Source organism: Cryptomeria japonica, chromosome 10 (assembly GCF_030272615.1).
Source record: "Cryptomeria japonica chromosome 10, Sugi_1.0, whole genome shotgun sequence".
NCBI classification, from domain to species: Eukaryota; Viridiplantae; Streptophyta; class Pinopsida; order Cupressales; family Cupressaceae; genus Cryptomeria; species Cryptomeria japonica.
In genome coordinates this window covers 491,213,309-491,236,970 of record NC_081414.1, presented here as the reverse complement: position 1 = coordinate 491,236,970, position 23,662 = coordinate 491,213,309, and the positions used below count along the sequence as shown (strand labels likewise).

The window sequence follows — 23,662 nt, the reverse complement described above, 5'->3', positions numbered from 1 at the left end:
TTGTTTAGATTAAACATACTAACACCCTTATTCAACTTCTAGGAACCACTATTCCAACATACATTCATACAAGAAAAGATCTATAGAAATCCTTATCTAAAATTATACATATATTGTACAAAGCATCATAACTTAGCGTATCCAAACATGAAAACATTTATTTTACATCAATAAGCATCATAAAGATGGTCTTTACATGTCTACTACCACATCCTAATTATACACACTTCCCTGCAATACCAAGTTAGCCACAACATACTCTTAGATCTAATTCTAAAATTTAGTCATAACTAATATTTCATACTACCTCTAAGGTACATAATGCATACACATTAAATGAACAAAGGTTCAGGTTGCAAAATCACATCAATAACAACACCAAAACATCACTCCTAAAGCAAGATACAACCTCATTCAAAAGAAAAATGAATATAATTACCTACATTCAACCACCTAAGGTCTACTTAATTCAATTAGAACCCATGTAGGTTTTCCAAACACTCGGCGAACAATAAGTCTGCGGAATTATCACACAATTAACTAGTTTCAGTTCACACTTCTTCCTACTACATCTTATAATTCAGACGATTACAAACGAATTTTATCAGAGAAAATACACTTATTTCCTTAACTAATCTCATTATTTATTTAGTTACCTCATTATGCCTAGAATCACTCTCTGCGATGTTCTCCCTTAACACACTATCAGAGGTTCATGTGAACATGATAGGTATAACACTTAACACATAGCCAGGGCCAACTAATACAAACATTCAAAATGACCACCAGAGATCTCAAAAGAACGTCATCCAAATGATGATTGCCAAATACGATGATAAATAAGAAAAATGCCGGCGATTTCATAAATCAACAAAATAAAAAAACATGACAAGTGCCAAATTTAAATAAAAAGGAACGAGAGTTTAGTGGCCATTTTGTCATAAGAAATTTCAAAAGAAAATTCTAGCCCCTTAGCCACAAAACACAAGTCAAAAGACAATCAAAACACGTGACTATTTTCAGCCACATCATAGGGAGTAACCGCTACACTACATCCAAGATCACACGTCCTGAGTGCGTTAGAGAATGAATAATAGAAACTAGGGCTATTAGAATAACTACTATACTTTAATACCATACAGTCTCTATCACAAATATCACTTTCCCAACATTATCGTTTATCCATATTACTCGAATTCCCAAATCGAATAAGGTAAGGAAGTAACATCATTTCTATATTTTCACTGACCAAACACAACATTCTTATAGTTCCTAACAATTACATAAAAGTTTTGTGAAGCTCAGAATTCTATTTTTCAGAATAAAATGGAATCACAAAAGATTAATTTCCTATTCTCTACACACATTCTACATGCAGTGACAAGATTATCTTAATCAATACTTTTCCCCCATCACGATCTATCCAACATTTAAACCATATGGACTACCTAGAGAGTATATGCAAAAAGTATTCCATTTACTTACCTACTTGACATGATGCACTAATAGACAAAACAAAACACTTTGGTCTTCAATGCAGAATGAAATAAACATTCCTTAGTATATGCTTCATAATATTCGTTAATTCAAACAATTTAAATATTTCTATTTAATTCCAATTTACATAATTTCTACGAATCTTTATAACTAGATAGAGAGAAGAGGGAGAGAATTTCGATAGTCAATCAATTCATACATATGCACGTAAACCAACAAGATCACACAAGTATGGTTAGATTTCTCCCTATATGCCTATGATCTTTATTGTACTATTTTTCATTTCACTACCGATATAGAAGAATGCAAATTGGCCTATCATGACATTTCCTTATATTAAATATGCCACCAATGTCCTAATTTCCATTTAAGATTAATAAAAAAAATCTTTCCTTACATACTAACCTTCTAGCAAAACATGAGGAAAAGAAAGAAAATGAAACTACCAATTAACTATTATAGGGTTATGTAGGCACATCAAACACATTCTTCATTTACACATCCTATTTATACCAAATCAATTTGATATGCCAACTGCAATTACATTATTGCATTGTTCATACATGTCATTATTCGAGTTGGTAATTTAAGGCACACAATGAAATCTTTTAAAGAAAACACATCCAATTCCCTCCTATACCACAATAACATGATCCTTTTACACATCCAAGATATCTTCTAAATTCAAGTACACATTAACCTCTCCAAGGCTCACATAAGGGTTTCAAGAAAACACAACATTCGTTCGCAACAAGAAGACATACTCAACCATAAGCACACAAGATATAGATATTTTAATTTCTAGAGAGGAGGAAGAAAGAAATACATCTAATTCACAATGAATATGCACTCATCATTTTCTATACAAGATCTCATAATTACGACACTGAGTCCAATTACAAGTATAACACAAGCGCACAATCATTCTTTCAGACTTAAGACAATGCATTATCCAACCTAATAAGCTGTTCTAAAGAGTATACTATCAGTTAAGAAGGTACATCCAATTATCTCTAAAAATAAGAGTAATTGTAGACCTAACATCTTACAAGAAAATAACGCACATATAATCACATAACAAGCACTAATCATCAATCAAGAAGAGGAAGAACTGAATACACATGTTACACTCGTTTAGGGTTTTTAGATAGAGTAAGAAAAATGAACATAGCACGAAACATCTAAGATCTTCAAGATCCCATACATCGATCACAAGCATACATCAGAAGAACAAGCATACAACGAAAAGACTATATACCACATTTCAAACTAAGGGCACAAGTTACACCAGAGATCCCCGTGTTTGGAAACCTTGGATCTAATACCAAGTGTAATGCCCCACCAAGAAAACCTAAAGGATACAACTACAAACACTCGAAAAGAGTGAAAAATATATATTTTTAATTAATACATAACACATAAACGTAAAAGATAAACATTGCAATAGTCGTTGCACATGCGGAAGACTTAACTCAAACTCCTAAAGGGTTTCCCAACATGAATTACTTAATTAAACTAATCTTTCCTTAAGGTCAATTAATCCATTTAAGAAATACATTTAACCATTTGAATCTTAATTACATTAATCAAAGACTGTTTCATTCTTTACATGATCTTGAAAATGATTATGATAGTATAATGAGAATAAAGATGCTTTCAGGACTTAAAACAAATATGTAAAGATCAATTCATATAGAATTTAGGAAGAATGTTTCTCTATCAAGGACCTTGAATGCATGGCCAACAAATACCTTAAAAGATAAATAACGGACCATTGCCTCTATCCAGAGGTATTTATGCCACTTTGTGGACAAAAATCTTATCAACTCCCGAGACAATATTAATCATCAACTATGAAGGTTTCAGTATGTGTTACACAACAATGAAAAACCCAATCTCACACTTAATGTAACAACATGTGATGGCACATCATAGAAAATTATATGACAGATTTATCAAGAGGACAAAGATAACTCATCAATGTTAGGATTCCCAAACATACAGAGAGGGGGGGGGGGGGGGGGGGGGGGGTGAATCAGTATCTTGCCGGTAAATGGATTTTCTTAACTTATTAAATGAAAAGCATTCCAAAACTGTGTATCGGTAAACCAAAATTAATGCAGTAAATAAGAACAACAACCACAACATGAAAGACACACCAAACACAATATTTTGAATGAGGAAACCCGGTGTGGGAAAAACCTCGGTGGGATTTGTGACCCACAATATTCACTTATTGGCCAATAAGAGAATATTACTGTTACAATAGGGGCCTGCACATGCAGGAAGGCCAACTTCCTAAAGCTCACTGCTTAAATACAAAAGAGAAGTCTCACTGACTTACAAAAGTGGATTATGAAAATCCAATGTCATGTACTGCTACAAAAGGGCATCTGCTATGCCAGATCCAGTACCGGTTTAAGCTCTGCAACTTCCAAAACCTTATTCCAAAACTCTGCCTTAGTATTTGCACATAATATCCATCAAATATCCTACATGCAAATGCTCTCTAAGATCTCATACTTATATATGAGCCTTATTACAATATGCCTTGTCGGCTTTCAAAAAGATATTACAATTAATTACATTTTGCAATAAATAAAATCCTGTCGGTCAGGGTGCCGGTAATCAATCTTTTCGGTGCCGGTGAACGTATGCTGGTGTAGAGTCTGCCGGTGCCGGCACTGGTGCCTACCAGTATCATATGATTGTAAGGTTTCCATCAATGACAATACCTTCAATCACCTACAATTTATCATTGGAGTGTGCATTTGCCAACAATCTCCCTCTTTGGCATTGATGGCAACACTCATGAGAAAAATCAAAAAAATGTTGTCCAAAAAGTGTCTTACCAAAATTGTCAAAACTGTGTGCTCTGCATGCTCCCCCTGAGCTGATGATGTCTTCTGCTGATCATTTTTCTCATATCCACTACCCCCCCTTTGGAATCAATGACAAAGGTTGTCATTCAATGTCAATTGAGTGTGGTTCTTGCCTAGTTCCTTGTAATCTGTTTATTACAATTTGATAAATTTCTGTTAAGGCAACATTCAGACTGTTGTAAAATCTCTCACTGTCTTTCAGTGCTGCTTCAGTTCTCTGAATTGTACTGGTGAGAAAGTGCATTTGCTCTTCCGGTGTCTTAAGTCTTAGAACAAGAGCCTCAGAAATCTCTTTTCTCAAAGAGATGATGATATCCAGTTTAGGACTTAGTCTGCATTTAAGTTCTTTTGCCTTAAACTTTATCCTTTCTTTGTCTTTCTCAAGCTTTTCTATTTTCTCTTCAAATCCTGCAATTTCGTGTTCAATTACTGATATTGAGTCTGATGAACCTATCAAGTTGTCAACAATATCATTTATTTCCTTCTGGGCTATGCCGATATCTTTAATTATGTCTTTTCTCAAAATGTCTATTTTACATGCGTCTCTATACAATTTCTTGAAGTCCAAAATTGCTTTTCCTAATACCGGTAATAAGGTTTCCATATGTTCCTTATTATTCTTTACTGTCTCCTCAAAGAATTTTTCCTTCTCCTTATTCATTTTCTCTCTGAAGGTGTCTTCATTTATCTGATCCAGTGTTATTAGGTTGCTGGTTATATGCTTAGACAATGTGTCTAATTGGCTCAAAGAATATTTATTTTCTATGTTACACTTTGGAGCTATCATCTTCAAAATTGGTAAAGTGTCATCTATAGCCTTATAAGCTAGTGCATTACACTGTTATTTTCTTTATTGAATCTAATAGTACCTCTGTTACATATGTAGGTCTAAAATCTATCATAGATGTTCCGAATGACTATCCAACTGTCTTTACAAACTGTAAACCATCGGTGGTTGTGATAGCTTTCCTTTCCTCTTTTTCTGGAGGATCTGTTTGTGTTTTCATTTGCATTACCAAAGGCTTGGGCTTGTCAGATGAAACTGGTGGTACTCTCTGTGAAGGAGCCTGTTGCTCTGTCGATTTCTCAGTGTTTTCCTCAGTATGAACCTATTGCTCTACCGGTTTCTCAGTGTTCTCTCCTGATGTTGTCTCTGTTTGTGTCTGTGAAGATTTCATTGTTGCGTCCACTGCCAGTTTTTCTTTGTTTACCTCTGTGCTGTCTATTGTCGGTGACTCAGTAGGTTTTTTAGTTTCAGTAGTTTCTGGTGGCTTAGTAGATGCATCAGTATGCACATCTGTGGTCTCTTCCTTTCCAGTGTCCAGGGGTTCATTTGTTCCTTCAGTTTGTTGTTGTTCCCCAATTCCAATGTTTTCAACTCCAATATTTCCTGCTAGTGGCTTAGTTGCCACATCTCTTTTGTTAGTTGTTTCCTTATCCACCACAATATTGACTTCCTATGTGTCAATGTTCATTGTGAATAGTACCTCAGAATTAGGATTTGTATCCTCATGTCATGTTTCCATACTCTCTGTTTCTGGTTGTGTGTCAACAGTTTGTACCGGTGGAGTATCAGAAAGAGGTGGGGGTAAGTTATCTTGTCACCTTTATGCTTGGAGGTCCACCTACCTTACCTTTCCCCTTATCCTTGTCCTTTTCTTTTTGATAGACTTTAAAGGTCTTTGGTCTCTTAAGCTCTTCTTGTTTCTCTTTTTCAACAAAAAATATATCCCACTGATCTGTAGTCTCTTCTGTTATTTCATTTACTCTCCTTCCATTAGTGCTACATGCCGGTGACCAGTTGAAAATACTGTCTGGTTAGCCTCATTGATTAATTCATCTATCTCTTGAATGGAGTTCACTGGGTGAACTGCAAGTAGTTTCTCTATTTTTATCTTTTTATCTAATTCCACAATAGCTACCCTTCTAGCTTCTAATCTTATGTACAAATCATTTGGTATATCATTAACCACTTCCATAAAAAATTTCTTGTAAATATCAAGATGTAAAATAACACTATTTTCTATACTTTCTTTTTCATCATCTAATAGTGTATTATACAACTTGCTGATGTTTGCCAATTTCCCATCTTCAGTTATTTCATCCAGAAGTTTGTCCAAAGGTGGAATAACCTATCTTTCTTTTCTTTTCTTTGGTGTCAATTTCTTAGCGGGAGGCCTAACTGCCTATTGCTTTTGTCTTGTCCTTCTGGGTGTAGGTGAGGGTACCGGTGAGGGTTTTCTTTTCCTGAATACCCTTTTAAATTATGCTGGTATTTCACTGTCAGAGGAAGTAGAAATCGGTGCAAGATGTGCTTCCGGTTGTAGTCATTCCAATTCACTCTCCTTAATACCAATTTTGTTTAATACATCTTCTTTTATTGCTTTTGCCTGCCTTGAACCTCTCCTAACTATCTGCTCAGTTTTCTTAACTCTTTTATGAGATTGAATGCTACTTTCAATTATTTCAGCATTGCCAAATACTTTTTTCTGTCGGTTCCTTAAGGGCTTCTAGGAGGGCTTTAGCATAAGTTTCAACTATGTTGTCATCTGCCGCATATCCCATCTCTGTAACCCAAACAGTCCCAGGGATAACTGCCTCCATCCAAATTTCATCTTTCTTGATCACAAAGCATATCTCCTTTTGATACTTATCAACAATTGCTTGAGATAGCCTTATTCTTGTATTCATCTTTGCTTTCAAGGTTTAAAAATGTTCATTTATATTTTTCTCTCTGTCATCTCCCATGTTGTTCAGTATATCAAGAAGTTGTTTTCCTACCGGGATATCAAAACCAAAGTCTTTCCTACGAATACTGAGAACTTGCTTGGTAATGTACATCATTAAACATACAAGCAAGTTGCCAAATCTAAAAGTTCCTTTCTTATCACCTTTGATTTTCTTCAAGTTGTCTATCAGTTCATCTTTTAGCCACTCACATACATCAATCATAGCATTGTTATTCACCATGTCATATGCACTTTTAATACATAAGTTGGAAACAAGGTTTAGTCAGTTTGCATGTGTAGCCTTATAACCAAGAATCATACTGACAAATCTAACATTGATGTCCTTCACATCATTGATTCTCAGGGATCTTTTATCAAAAGTTGCATTGGTTAGGGTCATTACTGTGTCATTTGAAACCTTTTTAGTTTTATCAGGCCTGCCACCGGTGGAAGATAAGCTTGTCACTGCCCTAACTGCCTCTTTAGTAATCTTATGGATGGAATCCAACCAAAAGAACTCTCCATGAACTCTGCTCAAGACCATCCTTATCACATCCTCAGGAAAATCAGGGATACTAAGAATGTCCACAAAGCCTAGGGTTTCCACTATCTTGTGTTCCGGTTTAACATTTCCTTGTTCATCACAAATAACAGTCCTATACATGTTCATTATTTCTTCAACTCCTAGTTCCTCAATATGACAATGTATATACATTCTAGGATCTTCTGCATAGACTATTCCCTTAGGTATTTTTGAGAATTCTCCTAGGGTATCATCTTTCTTTGCAATTTCGGGAATAAGTTTGAACACGGGTCTAGGGAGCTTAATAACTTCAATCACTGTAGGGTTTACAATGAATTCAGGTGCAAAAGAAGAAGCCATTGTTATAAATACCTTAATCTGCCTTTAGGATGATTTGCTTGGATGATTTGCTTCACTTTTCACTACGAATGCCTTCGCTCGGGAATTTCACGCTCTCAGGAGATTTGAATGCTTGGTGAATGAAAAAAGAGCCAAAACACTTTCTTTATAATGTTATTTCCTTCAAATACCACATTTAATGCCTGCCGGTTAAGTCAAAACTTAACTCATTTGTCGGTAAAGAAGTAATCCAACTTCTCACCATCAACCGAGGGTAAACTAGCATGTTTTTCAATTTGTTGCTATACCCCCAAAGGATTATTTCTCAGTTAGATGAAGAATCTCCTACTGGTGGAGTGATACTCTGTTCTACCGGTGAAGGAATAGCTTCACTAACATTCATGTCAGACTTTTTAATCCATTGTTTTGAAAATTCTTGCTTTACCTCTTCAACCTTCTCTTTACCTTTCAAACTGGGTCCTTTGTTATTTTCCGGTGATGTCTTACTTCTACAAAATTTTGCAATATGTCCAATCTTGTTACAAGCATAACAAGTCACATTGTTTTTCTGAATAGCTTTCCCATATCCTATGCCGGTATGTGTTCTGCATTGATTAGATAAGTGTCCAAATCTTCTACAAATATAACATCTTACATTCATTCTGCAATTTTCTGAATTATGACCAACTTTGTTGCATTTGGAGCATTGACCGGTGGTTGCATTATTATTCTCATAGTTTCTAGATCTACACCGATTTTCTCTATGACCGTACTTGTTACAATTAAAGCATTTTCCATCAAATTTATAAGCATTAGGTTGTCTTACCGGTTTGCTGTGATCATGTTTATTTGTAGTACCAGAGCTCTCACCAACTTCAAAGCCAAGGCCATTTGTATCTCCATTAGGTTTCTGATTCTTCAGTATATCATCAAGTTCTTCTAAACTTTTCTTGAATTTCTCCTTGTGTTGATTTGCAGTAGCCAATTCATTTTCCAAGAAATCTTTCTGTCTCATGAGTTCAGTTTTATCATGTTCCAAGTGTATTAGACTTGTCTTTAGCATATCATTCTCATGACTGAGTCTTATATTTTCATTTGCAGCATCATTGATTCTTCTAGCCAGATCATCTTCATTCTTTTTTCTATCTTCAATGTCTTTACAAAATCTCATGGTCATATCTTGCATCTCATTCTTCATTGTACTGTTTTCTTGTCTCAATTTGTTCACAAGGTCATTAAGAGTTTCTTTCTCATCATCATCACTTTGCATTTTCTCAGAAAGTTCTCTTCTTTTGTTCCTAGCAATAGTGATATTTTTCTGAAGTCCTTGAATGATTTCCTGTGCAGCCTTCAGATCATCTTCAAGTTTGATATTCTTCACTTTTTCTGCATCATAATCTGCAAGAGATGTTTCTAGTTGCTTTCTCAAATTATCCATCTGTATCGGTGTCAGAATCTTCCTCAAGCTATTAGGATTTTGAAAATAGAGGACTAGGCTCTGTTACCAATTGTTAGGATTCCCAAAGATACTGAGAGGAGGGGGGGGGGGGGGGGTGAATCAGTATCTTGCCGGTAAATGGATTTTCTTAACTTATTAAATGAAAAACATTCCAAAACCGTGTACTGGTAAACCAAAATTAATGTAGTAAATAAGAACAACAACCACAACATGAAAGACACACCATAACACAATATTTTTAACGAGGAAACCCAGTGTGGGAAAAACCTCGATGGGATTTGTGACCCACAATATTCTCTTACTAGCCAATAAGAGAATATTATTGTTACAATAGGGGCCTACACATGCAGGAAGGCCAACTACCTAAAGCTCACTGCTTAAATACAAAAGAGAAGTCTCACTGACTTACAAAAATGGATTATGAAAATCCAATGTCATGTATTGCTACAAAAGGGCATCTACTATGCCAGATCCAGTACCAGTTTAAGCTCTCCAGCTTCCAAAACCTTATTCCAAAACTCTAACTCTGCCTTAGTATTCGCACATAATATCCATCATATATCCTACATACAAATGTTCTCTAAGATCTCATAATTATATATGATCCTTATTACAATATGCCTTGTCGGCTTTCAAAAATATATTACAATTAATTACATTTTGCAATAAATAAAATCTTGTCGGTCAGGGTGTCGGTAATCAATCTTTTTGGTGCCAGTAAACGTATGCCAGTGTAGAGTCTGCCGGTGTCGGTGCCTACCGGTATCATATGATTGTAAGGTTTCCATCAATGAAAATACCTTCAATCACCTACAATTTCTCATTGGAGTGTGCATTTTCCAACAATCAACATAGAAGTATGCACAATACTTAGAAAAAGAAACAATGAACCTTCATATATTAATCCTTAAGAGATGATTGCATACATAAGCTGCACTTGAAAATACTCCATTACAGTCTGTTTGCATAAAAAGATACTTCTTCATTCTATAGACTCCCTAATACATATAACTTGCAGTCCTTCCAGGCAGTATATTTTTTCTGAATCCTAGATGCCCATTTCATACAAAATGACTCATTATAAATACATATACTAAGAGATACGAATGAAAGGACATGTCTTTTCATTATCCCAGACAACTAACTAAACAATAACAAAATAGCTTTATTAAAACATCGATTACATTACAAAAACTAAAAAATGAACTAAGACTTTCGATCCAGCTACTATCCACACTTTTTAATATGCCGCAAATAGCCCACATCTTTGTAGGTTGTAGCGTTGAATATCGCATCCCTGGCTGCGTTCTCAATCACGTAAAATTTCTCGAACTGATCGACCGCTTCATTCATATCAAGAATATCTGTCTTGGCAATGGCTTGGGCTTCACTAAGTAAAGACTTACACTCAGAAAGCCATACAATCTTATCTTTAATTACACCTGCATCGTCTACCAAACACGGAACCCCACGCTGGACAATTTGCTGGCACTCGTCGAATTTAGATTTCAATTCCTTTGTGAATTCCTCATGTGTGATGAGCAAACCCTGAACCTTCTTCTTTACCTTTTCCCTAGTTGATGCATCTTGTAACAACAAGTTAAGTCTATCTCGAATTCTGGTGTTTGAAACCATATTGTCCATTTTCCTCTCACATACTTCCCAGAATTCGTCCAACGCCTTCTCCATATTGTCATATCTTTTACTCATCAATACACAAGCAATATCAACCCTGATGCTCTTCATCTCCCTCTTCAACTTAGTGTGCTCATAAGCTATTTTTCAATTTTCTTCTTCCAATGGCCTCCTGAATCAGTAATTTGAGGGATCAGGTGCCCACTTCTTTTAAGAGTTTCCTCATTTAAGGCCTTATATTTATTCTTCTCTTCTATCTCATGTTTCATTTGAGCCTTATTAAATTTTGAGATATTAATACCTATGTCAGTAGTGACCATAGGATCTACCTCTCCAACTTTCAAGGTCATCATGTGACCAAAGGCTTGGTCCACATCTATGATTTTTGGCATTTTATTTGGGGGGTACAATGCCCATAACAACATCGCTTCTTCATCAGGATCATACCTCGATCCAATGAATATATCATTAACCCCTTGGACATTCAAATTGAAGTCCTTATTGTCTGCATGTAATAAGCTATCAAAAATGAATGATGCACTCAAATCCCATCTCGGGAAAAGAATAATACCTTCTTCCACTAGCAACTGTCTTCCTCTCTGAGGGGTCATTGTCTCTATTTCCGCATCAATATCAGCTTTAAGCTTCTGCAACATTTCCTCCTCATTTTCTGGTGTGATATTTGGCATTGCTTCCCTCAGCTTCTTCCCTTTGAAGTGGTATAAGAAGGATTTAAACTCTTTAGACTTGATGAATTGATCATCTGAAACAAATGAAGTGCACTCTGTCATCCTCTTATATGTTTCTGAATTTATCACAACGAGGAGCTTATCCTGTGCTTCTCATTCCTTCTCCTTCTCAGGCGCACAGTGCTTCGAAACTACTTCGTTCTCCCCTGAATCACTTTGAGCTAGGTCTTCCTCCATGTTTTCCAGCCTCTGTCTCCTCTCCTCCAGTTTCTTCTCCAAGGTCTCCATAACCTATACAAGCTCCTCCACTTCCTTATTTTTGCACATGTCTTCAAACTCATCCTCTTGAGGAAAGTAATCTCCCAACTCTTGTCTCTTCCTACTTGTGTGGATGTAACCCTCAAGATCACAATGCATTCTAGACGTGTGCTGGAACAGGTTATACTCATCCACCAACTTCCTGTCAATAACCTCATATGCTTTGGTAGATACAATTTTAAAATGCTGTAAATAAAGTGTACTAGGGAGGAAGGCTTGCTCGTGTGCACCTCCAAAATGCTTGGCATTAGAGACACTTAATTGCCTTATAATTTCAGAAAAAGAAATCCTGTCTGGTGCAGGTTTCGACAGCACTTTGGGATAACCTTCAAATCCATAGCACCGAACACAAGTGAAGTTTTGGCATGAGTACCAATCACCCTAATTGTGATTAACCTTTGGAATTTTGTGCTCGTGAGGCCTAAGAAACTTCTTGACATCCTCAGAAAATGATCCCTGCAGAGGCTCACCAAAGAGAAAGAAAATTGGCTTAACAAAGAATTCCTCAAATTTGAGGTAATGAGAATTTACATATCTGTAATCCCAGAGAGAAACCCACAACTGCACTGGTTGATCCTGTCCATTCTTTCCTACTGTATTTACATTCAAACCTTCTGACCATAATCCCCTAAATCTCCCATAAAATAAAATAGTATGCATTAACAATGAATAATGCTTGAAATGCTTGTCTGTATTGTCTTTCAAGTTCATGAAGCCTTCATGAAGTCTGTCCACCAGGTATGAAGAAAAATCAAAATCTCTAGGTTCATGTCTCTGGATATCTGCTGCTAAAACCAATGGTCCTATGTTTGCCACATCAGGAGCTTCAACTCCTCCAACTTGGCCACAAGCCATATATGTATACTATAGATACTTCTTGAAAATAGTCATATCATAAGGAGGACCATATTCCTCTGTTAGCCTCCCCTTCTCTGCTTTGCAGATAGCGAGGTTCCTACCCTGGTATGTAGTATCCACTTTTCTGTATTCCTCTTCCAAATCTACAAATGATAATGGCACATTTCCCTCCAGATCCACTACAAAAACTTCCTGAATTGTGGCTACTGCAAAGTGAACTAATGTAGTCCCGTCGGGCAACAAAATGCATCGCTTGTTTGTATCATAATGTCTTACCAAGAGCTTCAATAAATCAATATTTACAAAGACATTAGGTACCACGAGTCTACCTAAATTGGTACTCCATGGGTTTGAAATTGGCATAGGCTCATCCCTGCGAAGGTAATGAAAAATAAACATCTTGTGCCCATGCACTGTTGTGAGTACATCTCCAATTTCTCTATATCTGTCCTCCAACTAGTTGCGAATAGGCAAATTTAACTTATCTCTACATCACCTAGCTCTTGGAGAGCCCATCTAATCTATCATGTCTTGATTTAATTTTCTTCGGGCCTCACTAACTTCACCCTTTAATTTTTTTGTTGTGGTATTGGATATTTCAACAACCTTTTGCTTCGCTTTCGAGCTTGACCCTTCCATCTCGGCAAATTCTTTTACTCTATGCTCAACATCTCAGGATATTTCTCAATAAACACCGGATATCTTTCTGCAATAACTTTGTGCGAAATGTTGTTATGCAACACTGGCTATATATCCCAAGGAGTCCAATCTTGTACTTAATTACTACAATCTTGATGGATTTGCTTCGTGTGGCAACAAACCTACTCAATGGATGCATTTAATGGAAACCATTATGTCAGTTTTTAACATATGGACTTCCAATGGCTAATCAGCGAGACTTTTCCCGATGATTGAATTGTTTGGCAGCGTTTGTTATTACTTTACTGATTTTCACCTTCTAATCGACACAAGCTATCCCGACCGACTTATCGAGTCTCAGGATAGCAATTTTTCTCCTATCCTGATGGTTCACTTTATCTCGATGGGCACTCCTTTAGTTTTGACTTTGCTTTTTGTTTTCACGCTCCATCGGCATAACTCTCCCCGATGCATTCACCTTCGGTTTTCTTTTACTTAACCCATCGGGTGTCGGCATAGTTTATTTTATGTTCCTCTGATGCCCTGATAATCTCAATATAACAATTTTCATTATGATTAAATCCCCTGCATTATCGGCATAACTCACCCTAGAGAACTCTTTTCAACTCACCATCCGCTTTAACAGTTCTATCAGGATTCGACATAACATAAAATTTCTTCTTCCAATGTCCCAATGAGTCCTCACTTAATGTTTACTTTATCGATATAATTTACACCGATATCCCCGTAGGCGTTTTAATCTTCATCGAGGGTCGGAATAGCCTTTTTCTATTCCTCCCAAAGTCCCGATGAGTCTCCGATGCACTTTTATGCTTTATGCTTCCAATTCTATTTTATCAGTATAGGTAATACCGATAGTTACACCTTCCAATTCTCCGTGTCACCGGGGATCGGTCTAACTATTTTTGCACTATACCGATATGGTCTTTTGCTTCGATGGGTCCACCTTTGGTTCCCTTCAGTCATCAGGTATCGGGATAGAGTTTTATTTCTATTTCCGATCCCCCGATGCTATAAGTCCATGATCTACATTGCCTTATCATTACAAGTTACATCGATAGCCTCATAGGTTATCGGTATAGCAATTTTTACGCTTTTTTGATAAGCCGATACATGCCGATAACAAGCACCCTCCTTCTGCCTCATCGGAACAAGGTATCTCGATGGTGTGACTTTTCCAAGAGCGTGCACCATGCTGAAAATTACTTAAGTGCCTCCACGAATCCGCCCTTTGATTTATCGGTATATGTTATGCCGATAATCCTTCTTTTGCTTGCCAGTGCTATTTCATCGAAATTACTTATGCCAATAATTAAAATTTTTCAATTTTGAGCAAATGAGCCATCCACCTTGAAGATTAGTGATCCCAATTATCCCACAGGGTCTGATAAATACTAGAAAACCATCTTAGATTATACCATAATGACTTCCCTGCTGATTAAATGCTTCCATACTGGGTTCCTTGTGCAGTCTATACTTAGTGCATGCCCTTAGTGTGCTCAAGTGATACCTTGACATTCCTGAAATAGCTGATCCTTAGAGAACTTTACTCATGCTAATAAGATTCCTGTACATGCAAACCATCAGTAAATGCTCCTATGATAAGAATAAAGGCCTCCATATAGCACAAAATGTTTTCTTAAAAATGTGTGCTAACAGTGGCTCTTTCTGGGGATGTATGTTCTCTTTAAGGATATAGCAAGATCCTAGTTATCTCTAGAAAGCAGACTAAAAAATGAAAATTGAAAACAGAAAGCAAAAAGAAATTTAAACTATTATGATACAAAAATACTCCTTGTTCATCAAGAGAAGAAATGTTTAAGATACTGAGCATGAACCGGGAACTCCTGCACCTGACCATGAATATCCTGCAAGTAATAAGAGTTTTCTCCACTTTTTTTTGAAATGATGAAAGGTCCTAGCTAGAGCACATCGAATTTGCCATGGTTACCTTTATCCTGATCTTTGGCATTCTATTTTAACACCCATTCCCCTTCTTTAAAAGACTTGTCACATGCCTTCCTATCATGTAAAGCCTTTACCATTTGCTATCTTTGTAGGTTTATTTCCTGAGCTCCTCTTCTACATTCATCCAACTCAGCCAACGCCATCAATCTGTCTTCCATAAAGTTTACTTCTTCTAAAAATTCCTCTGTAACAAATTTGCAAACTGGGAGCAAATTGTTCAAGGGTAATTGCACTTCTTTTCCATATACTAGCTCATATGGAGTGAATCTCGTGGACTTCTTAACTGTCACTCTATCACCCCATACTGCTAAGACCAATTTTTAATCCCAAGCCTTCTTATTATTACCCAACATCCTTTTGATAATCTTCAAAAAGTTTTTATTGCTGGTTTCTGCTTGTCCATTTCCCTGGGGATAATAAGGTGATGAATATGACAAAGTGATACCATAATTTTCACAAAAATCAAAGAACTCATCTGATATGAAACACATCCCATTATCTACAACAATCTTTCGAGGTACCCCAAATCTAGTCAAAATGTTTTCCAAAAGAAACTTTATCACAATTTTGCTAGTAGACTGTCTTGTGGGAATGGCTTCAAACCACTTAGTAAAATAATCCGTGGCCACCAAATCCATTTATACCCACCACTAGATTTTTTTTCTATCTCACCTATGAATTCAATACCCCACATTTGGAAAGGTTCCTCTGTATGCATGGGTCTGAGAGGATAGGCTCCATTATACTTAAGCTTCCCTGAAAACTTTTGACAAGCCTCACATTTCCTGATATAAGTATGGCAATCCTTGAAAACTTGAGGCCAGTAATAACCGGTATTAAGAATTTTATGAGTAGTGGTCTTAGCTGAGAAGTGGCCCCCACATACACCTTCATGTAAATCTTTTAAAACAACAGAAGCTTGACACTCATCTAGACATAATAAAAGAACACCATCTCTATTCTTCCAGTATAAGTCTCCATTAAGTAATACATACCTAGATGTTTGAAGCTTTAAAGTTCTCTTCTGACTATCATTTAAGTTATCCGGACATTTCATGTATTTCAGGTGATATACAATATTTGCATACCAGGGACACCTTTCAATGCTAATTTGTACATCCTCCAGCTCTACCTGATTTACTTGTGTTGCTTCAAGACTGGATTCTGCCATCAACTTCGCCAGACCTTGACCTCTTACCAATTTTGTGATTTGAAGATCAATATTGAACTCTTGGATCTGGTTTGTCCATCTGCATCTTCTTCCAGTAGTTTCTGATTGTTTGAAAATTTCCTTAACAACAACATTTGGTACATAGGCAATAACAATGGCACCAACTAAATAGGGTCTAAAAGATTTCACATCTTTCACAAGAGCATAAGCCTATTTTTCATTCAAATCATAATTCAATTCTGATGCTTGCAATGTTTTTCTAAAAAATGCCACTGGCTGTTCATGACCCTCATCATTCTTTTGTAACATGACAACAACAATAGTATGGAATGAGGCAAATGAAAATACTTGAAAGGGTTTAGAGAAATCAGGTGATTTTAAAACAGGGGCTTCCTTGATGGCTCTTTTGATATTTACAAAGGCTTCAAGAGCTTCACTAGTCCATTTTATTTCAGCACCCTTTTTCAACATTTTATCAATAGGCTTTATGATTTTAGAGAAATTTGAAACAAACCTTCTCACAAAGTTGATTTGACCAAAGAAAGAATGGATTTCTTTAACAACTTTTGGAATTTGAATTTTATCAATAGAAGCAATCCTTTCTGGATCAATTCTAACTCCATCTTTTGAGACAATATGACCTAACAATTTTCCTTTAGTAACCCCAAAATGACATTTCTTAGGATTCAAAGATATGCCATATTCTAGTGCTCTAATAAAAATCTTTCCTAGATCATCACAATGATTTTATGCCTTTTTAGAGTGAGAAGTCATATCATCTTGATACACTGCTAAGATACAATCAATCATGCCCTCAAAGGCCACGTCCATAGCTCTCTGGAATGTAGCTCCTGCATTTGTCAATCCAAAAGGCATCCTAGCATAAACATAGGTACCCCAAGGTGTAGTGAAAGTAGTTTTGAACTTTTCTGCTTCCCTAACTTTGACTTGATTATCGCCTGAGAAGCCATCCATCATAGATAACAACTCATTCCCTGTGAGTTTCTGCAACAGAGTTTCCATGTTAGGAAAAACATAGTTATCTTTCAAAGATGAAACATTTAGATTTCTGAAATCTACACATAACCTAATATCACCATTTTTCTTTCTTACTGGTACTAAATTTGATTACCATGGCGAGTGCCTTATAGGCTCAATAATCCCTGCATTTCTCATTTTCATTAACTCCTCCTTCATCTTAGGAGCCAAGGTAGGGTTTATAGGCCTTTTCTTTTGTCTGAAAGGTTTTGCATTAGGCTTCAAAGGTATCTCATGCTGGAACAAATCTTCCCTGTATGCTTTAAGGTCACCATATGACCAAGCGAAAACATGCCTATACTTCCTCAGCAGATTAATCAATTTTGTTCTGATTTTTGGTGTGAGCTTCCTTCCAATATATACTTCTCTTGGGTTTATTTCACTCCCCAAGTTTACCTTTTTAACTTCCTCACATCCTCCTGAATTAGGCCTGAAATTCATTACATCTTTATCATCAAACATTCTTTCAAGCTCTATCAATCCTTTTGGGATTTTATTAGTTTTTAGCTGCAATACTTCTTGCCTAAGTATAATTGCTTTGTCATCCTTGTCCTCCACAAGTCCATTCCAATCAATCCGCTGGTGCTCATACTGATCTTCATGAAATAAGAATTTTAGTAGATCCCTGTCATCATAAAAAACTTGCCAACTTTTTACATTATCAGGCACTGACGGTCTGGTCTTGATTTCTACTTGGGTAAGGTCATCCAGAGGAATGTCATTGTGCTTGATAGCCAAGTTAGCCATGAAGTCTGCCCAGATATTATTGGATCTTTCAGTCAAATTGATGGAGAAAGCATCGAATAATTCAATGTGATCCCAAACTTCATTCCTGTAGTTTCTTAATTTTTCATTTGTTGCAGCAAACTTGCCTCTAACTTGTGAAATGGCTAATTCTGAATCACCATAAGCCATTAGTAACTTAATACCATGCTTATTTGCTAGTTTAAGACCTAATAAGAGGGCCTCATATTCAACAACATTATTAGTACATTCAAAAGTTGACAAGAAAGAGTATTTAATTTTTTTTCCATTAGGTGAAATAAGTACAACTCCTGCTCCATTTCCTTCCTTACTGCAGGCACCATCAAAGTATAATTTCCAAATTAAGTTTTCATTTTGTTTAACTGTTTGTGTAACTTTATTGATCTCTAAAGGTTTAGAAATACTTACCTGAAAGTTGTCCATATCTGAATGGAAAAAGTAGGTTGCTTCATCAAGATCAACCTCTTCTATGAGATATGGAGATCTTGGCTGTCTGTTTATCCTCACTGTTGTCCCTTCGACTGGAATAGTAGCATAGGATAGATCGAGCTGAACATGACCACCCACTAAATTTTACCATTGCATGGACATCAACATTCTATAGTTGTAGGAACCTGTACCACTATGATGTCTGTCTTATATGTGGTATTCGGGCAAGTTGGAAAACTGAACTCTACTTCTTTCATAATACCCACCACAGGTACAGACCTATTTTCCATGGCATAACACTTACCATAAGGTGTGTCAACATGCATCCTGAGATCTCTCATGACATCTTCAGGCATGATGTTCATTGCTGCCCCTGAATCTATCATACAATTCTTGACCATTTTATTGTTAATTAACAATGTCAAATAGAATGGATCAACTTGTGTGAGGTTTTTTGTGATAGATGTGCCTAAGTAGATCACTGGAGGGTCCTCTTTCAACCTAGAAACATCTTTTCTTATATCACCAACATTTGATATAATCTTTAGGGTCTCATCCTTATATTTTGGAAATTTCATCACTTCAAGCAAGGGAATAGAAAATTTTACTTGAGACAACGCTTGAGACATGAAAGTTCCACAGTTTGAAGAAGTCTTACTAGTCTGTTTCTTCTTGACTGGTTTGACCAATTTTGGCATTTCAATTTGTTTAGTTTTTTCCAGTTTTGTCCCTCTCTTGGCACCCGCATCCTTGCCCTTGCCCGTGTTACTATTGGTTCCATCGGATTTTGTGCCCTTGGGCAAGATGCCTGCTAGCTTTCCTTGCTCATTATTTACATTCCTATTCCTCAGTTGGTAATTCATTTTTACTTGTTCCACAATTGCAATAGTGAAAACTTTCTTCTCCTCTTCAGTTAGATTTCTCAAAGAAGGCACTGCTTCCTCCTGAAACAATTTTCTCAAGGCAGGGATATCTTCATCATCATCAGAAAAAATTTGTTGTATACTATATTGCAAATTTTCTTTTCTTTGATGCACATCAGAATATTCTTCTTCTTCAGATAAATCCTCATTCCTTCCCCAATATGAATCAGATGAAAGGGTATTCACAGTTGGTTCATAATCCTCATTTTTATCTTCTTCTTCTATCAAGCCCTGGGAAATCATGCACTATTTTGTAGCATGAGGCAGATTACATACATCACACCATGGATACTCATCTACAAACTTTGTGGCTTTCTTTAGTGGACCAGGAGTCTTTTTGTTGGTATTTGGTTTTACTGGTTTTCCATCTTTCCAATTTGTGTTATATGGCATGTCATGCAACCTCAGCCTATTGTAGCTTATTTGCTTATTGTTCCTGTATGGTGGTCTTTCATTATGATTTTGCTTACCCTTTAAGTCCTTAAGCATGTCCATGATTTGAGTAAGATCATCTTTCCTAGGAATCCTAGAGTTGTACAACTTTGGATCATCTCTCTTAGCAACCTTCCCAGCCACCTTCCTATTATTTTTAATAGTAGCAGCTGTTTTGAATGCTTCTTGTAAAGTGTTAGGTCTATGAGACAAAATCTCATAATGAGTTTTGCTGTCAAAAGCACTCAAATAAAAGTTAATAAAAAATGAATCAACTGGTCTAACATCTTTGGGTATTCTATTTAATACTTTATTAAATGTTTTATTAAATTCAACAACTGATTCATTTTGATTCTTCCTTATGCTTGTTAATTCATGGGATGCAAATGAAGGATCATTGTGATCTCCAAATTCTTCCAAGAATAGAATTACAAATTCTTGCTAGCTGCAAATACATCTGTCAGGAAGGCTTCTATACCATTCCCCTGCATCCTCTGTCAAAGATTGAACAAACAACTTCATGAATACATCTTCATGAGGAATCTCAAATTCTTCGATGATATTTTTTACATTAATTACATGCTGCTCTGCTGAATCAACTCCATTTCCTGAGAATTTTGGGATTTCTAATCTCAAATCATTAGTGATTTGATTTGGATAACCAACGATGCCAGTGAAATCCAATTGTCTGTATCTTTCAATGATTAAGGGTTGCCTGCCAACATGATGGTTGCTTTGATTGTTCAAAATTCCTCTATTGAATCCACCATTGTTGCCATAGTTTCCATTATTACCATTTTTTCCACCCCCATTATTATTTCCATTATTATTACCATTATTACTATTCCTACCTCCACCATTTCCACTTCCATAATTGCCATTGTTACCTTTATTATGTCCATTATTTTGATTACTGCCACATCCATTATTTCCTACATGGTTACCCCTATTTGTGTTAATCTGGTTCCCATCATTTCTCCCATCTCCATTCCTTCTTCCATTCTCTTGCCTCTCTTCACTTTGATCCCTATGCACATCCCTCCATCTTCTATTTTCACTTACCAATGGGTTATCATAGGTTAAAAAAGGCTGGTCCATTCTTCTCATATGAGGGGGACTATATTTTGGAACTACTTGTCTACTTGTTTCACCTCTCTCTTCTCCTACCTTGTTTGTCTTGGGGCTTGAAATATTATTTCTCTCTATTCCTATTTTCTATAACACCCAATCTGGTTGCCTTTTACGTGCCCTCACCATCTTGGCATCATCAACATTCATGTCATCCATCTTAAGAATAAGATCATCCCACTGTTTTGCTTCCTGTTCCTCAGCAGTCATGATCTCATCATGGCTATGTCTATTATCCTTTGAATTTATTTTATAAAAAGGATTTTCCTCTTTATTCTGAGATTTGCCAGTAGATGAAGAATCTTCCTCCCTACTAGGAAATCTCTTATATCCTTTAAATGCCAGGTTTGACCTTTTCCCTTTGTTCCTTTTCTTGGGACTCAACTGAACAAGATCTTCTTGTCCTTTGTGCAGAGACCTCCTCCCTTGCATAAATCTTAATGACAAATTTCTAGGAGTTTCTTTTATTTTCTCAACATACCAATTATTATTCATGTATTACATGTAGAGTCGCCACCTCCTATGAGGAACAATATCTTTTACTAAGCTTTCAGGCTCTTTCCTCTAGCAGAGTCTGAAGTGAAACCACTAGAATTTTTGAATACTTCTTATCACAACTCCCCAACAGAGTTGCCAATCTGTTAGTGCCCAAAACCACAGATTGGAAAACTTAAGGGTTTGCCAAATCCTCAAATAATCCAACTAGCCCTGGCCAACGAATAGGGATGGTAAAAGACCAAATCCCTCTGCACTTAAGGCTCCACTGAACCTAGGTGGGTATACCTCTTCCTCTCAAGCACAAAAGAGATTATTTAAAGTGGATTTAAGCCTTTTAGCAATTTATAAAAACTAGCAAATTGTTGTTCTGCAATTATGCTTTATTATGTGCTTTAAGTGAATGCCTTTGACAAGAAATGAAAATGATTATGATAGTATAATGAGAATAAGGATGCTTTTAGGACTTAAAAGAAATATGTAAAGATCGATTCATATAGAATTTAGGAAGAATGTTTCTCTATCAAGGACCTTGAATGCATGGCCAACCAAGACCTTAAAAGATAAATAACGGACCAATGCCTCTATCTAGGGGTATTATGACACTTTGTGGACAAAAATCTTATCAACTCCTGAGACAATATTAATCATCAACTATGAAGGTTTCGGTATGTGTTACACAACAATAAAAAACCCAATCTCACACTTAATGTAACAACATGTGATGGCACATCATAGAAAATTATATGATAGATTTATCAAGAGGACAAAGATAACTCATCAACACAGAAGTATGCACAATACTTAGAAAAAGAAACAATGAACCTTCATATATTAATCCTTAAGAGATGATTGCATACATAAGTTGCACTTGAAAATACTCCATTACAATTTGTTTGCATAAAAAGATACTTCTCCATTCTAGAGACTTCCCTAATACATATAACTTGCGGTCCTTCCAGGCAGTATATTTTTTCTGAATCCTAGATGCCCTTTTCATACAAAATGACTCATTATAAATACATATACTAAGAGATACAAAAGGACACATCTTTTCATTATCCCAGACAACTAACTGCACAATAACCAAATAGCTTAACTAAAACATCAATTACATTACAAAAACTAAAAAATGAACTAAGACTTTCGATCCAGACACTGTCCGCACTTCTGAATATGCCACAAATAGCCCGCATCTTTGTAGGTTGTAGCGTTGAATATCACATCCTTGGCTACGTTCTTGATCACATATTCTTGAACTGATCGGTCATGTCGTTCATATCAAGAATATTTGTCTTGGCAATGGCTTGGGCTGCAGTAAGTAAAGATTTGCACTCAAAAAGCCATACAGTCTTATCTTTAATTACACCTGCATCGTCTACCAAATGGGGAACCCCATGCTGAACAATTTGTTGGCACTCATCGAATTCAGATTTCAATTCCTTTGTGAATTCCTCATGTGTGATGAGCAAACCCTGAACCTTCTTCTTTACCTTTTCCCTAGTCAATGCATCTTGTAACAACAGGTTAAGTCTATCTCAAATTCTGGTGTTTGAAACCATATTGTCCATGTTCCTCTAATATACTTCCCAGAATTCATCCAACGCCTTCTCCATATTGTCATATCTTTTACTCATCAATACACAAGTAGTACCAACCCTGACGCTCTTCATCTCCCTCTTCAACTTAGTGTGCTCATAAGCTAATTTTTCAAATTTCTTCTT

General features: G+C 36.3%; 1 protein-coding gene across 1 annotated transcript; it reads right to left on the bottom strand.

Annotated features, from left to right (window-relative positions):
- Positions 1–20,743: 20,743 nt before the first annotated feature.
- On the bottom strand, positions 20,744–21,653 carry LOC131859040 (trihydrophobin-like). Its single transcript, XM_059212552.1, has 3 exons — positions 21,560–21,653; positions 20,895–21,247; positions 20,744–20,800 (listed from the first exon to the last, which is right to left on the bottom strand). The coding sequence occupies exons 1-3, from the start codon at positions 21,651–21,653 to the stop codon at positions 20,744–20,746; spliced, it is 504 nt and encodes a 167-aa protein (XP_059068535.1).
- Between the last annotated feature and the right edge of the window lie 2,009 nt (positions 21,654–23,662).

Coding starts and splice junctions, on each gene's coding strand:
- LOC131859040 (XM_059212552.1), bottom strand. CDS start 21,653: ATGACTGCTGAGGAACAGGAAGCAAAACAGTGGGATGATCTTATTCTT. Junction 21,248..21,559: donor TGCCAAGATGGTGAGGGCAC/GTAAAAGGCAAC, acceptor GTAACCATGTAG/GAAATAATGGATGTGGCAGT. Junction 20,801..20,894: donor TTGATTCAGCAGAGCAGCAT/GTAATTAATGTA, acceptor CAGAGGATGCAG/GGGAATGGTATAGAAGCCTT.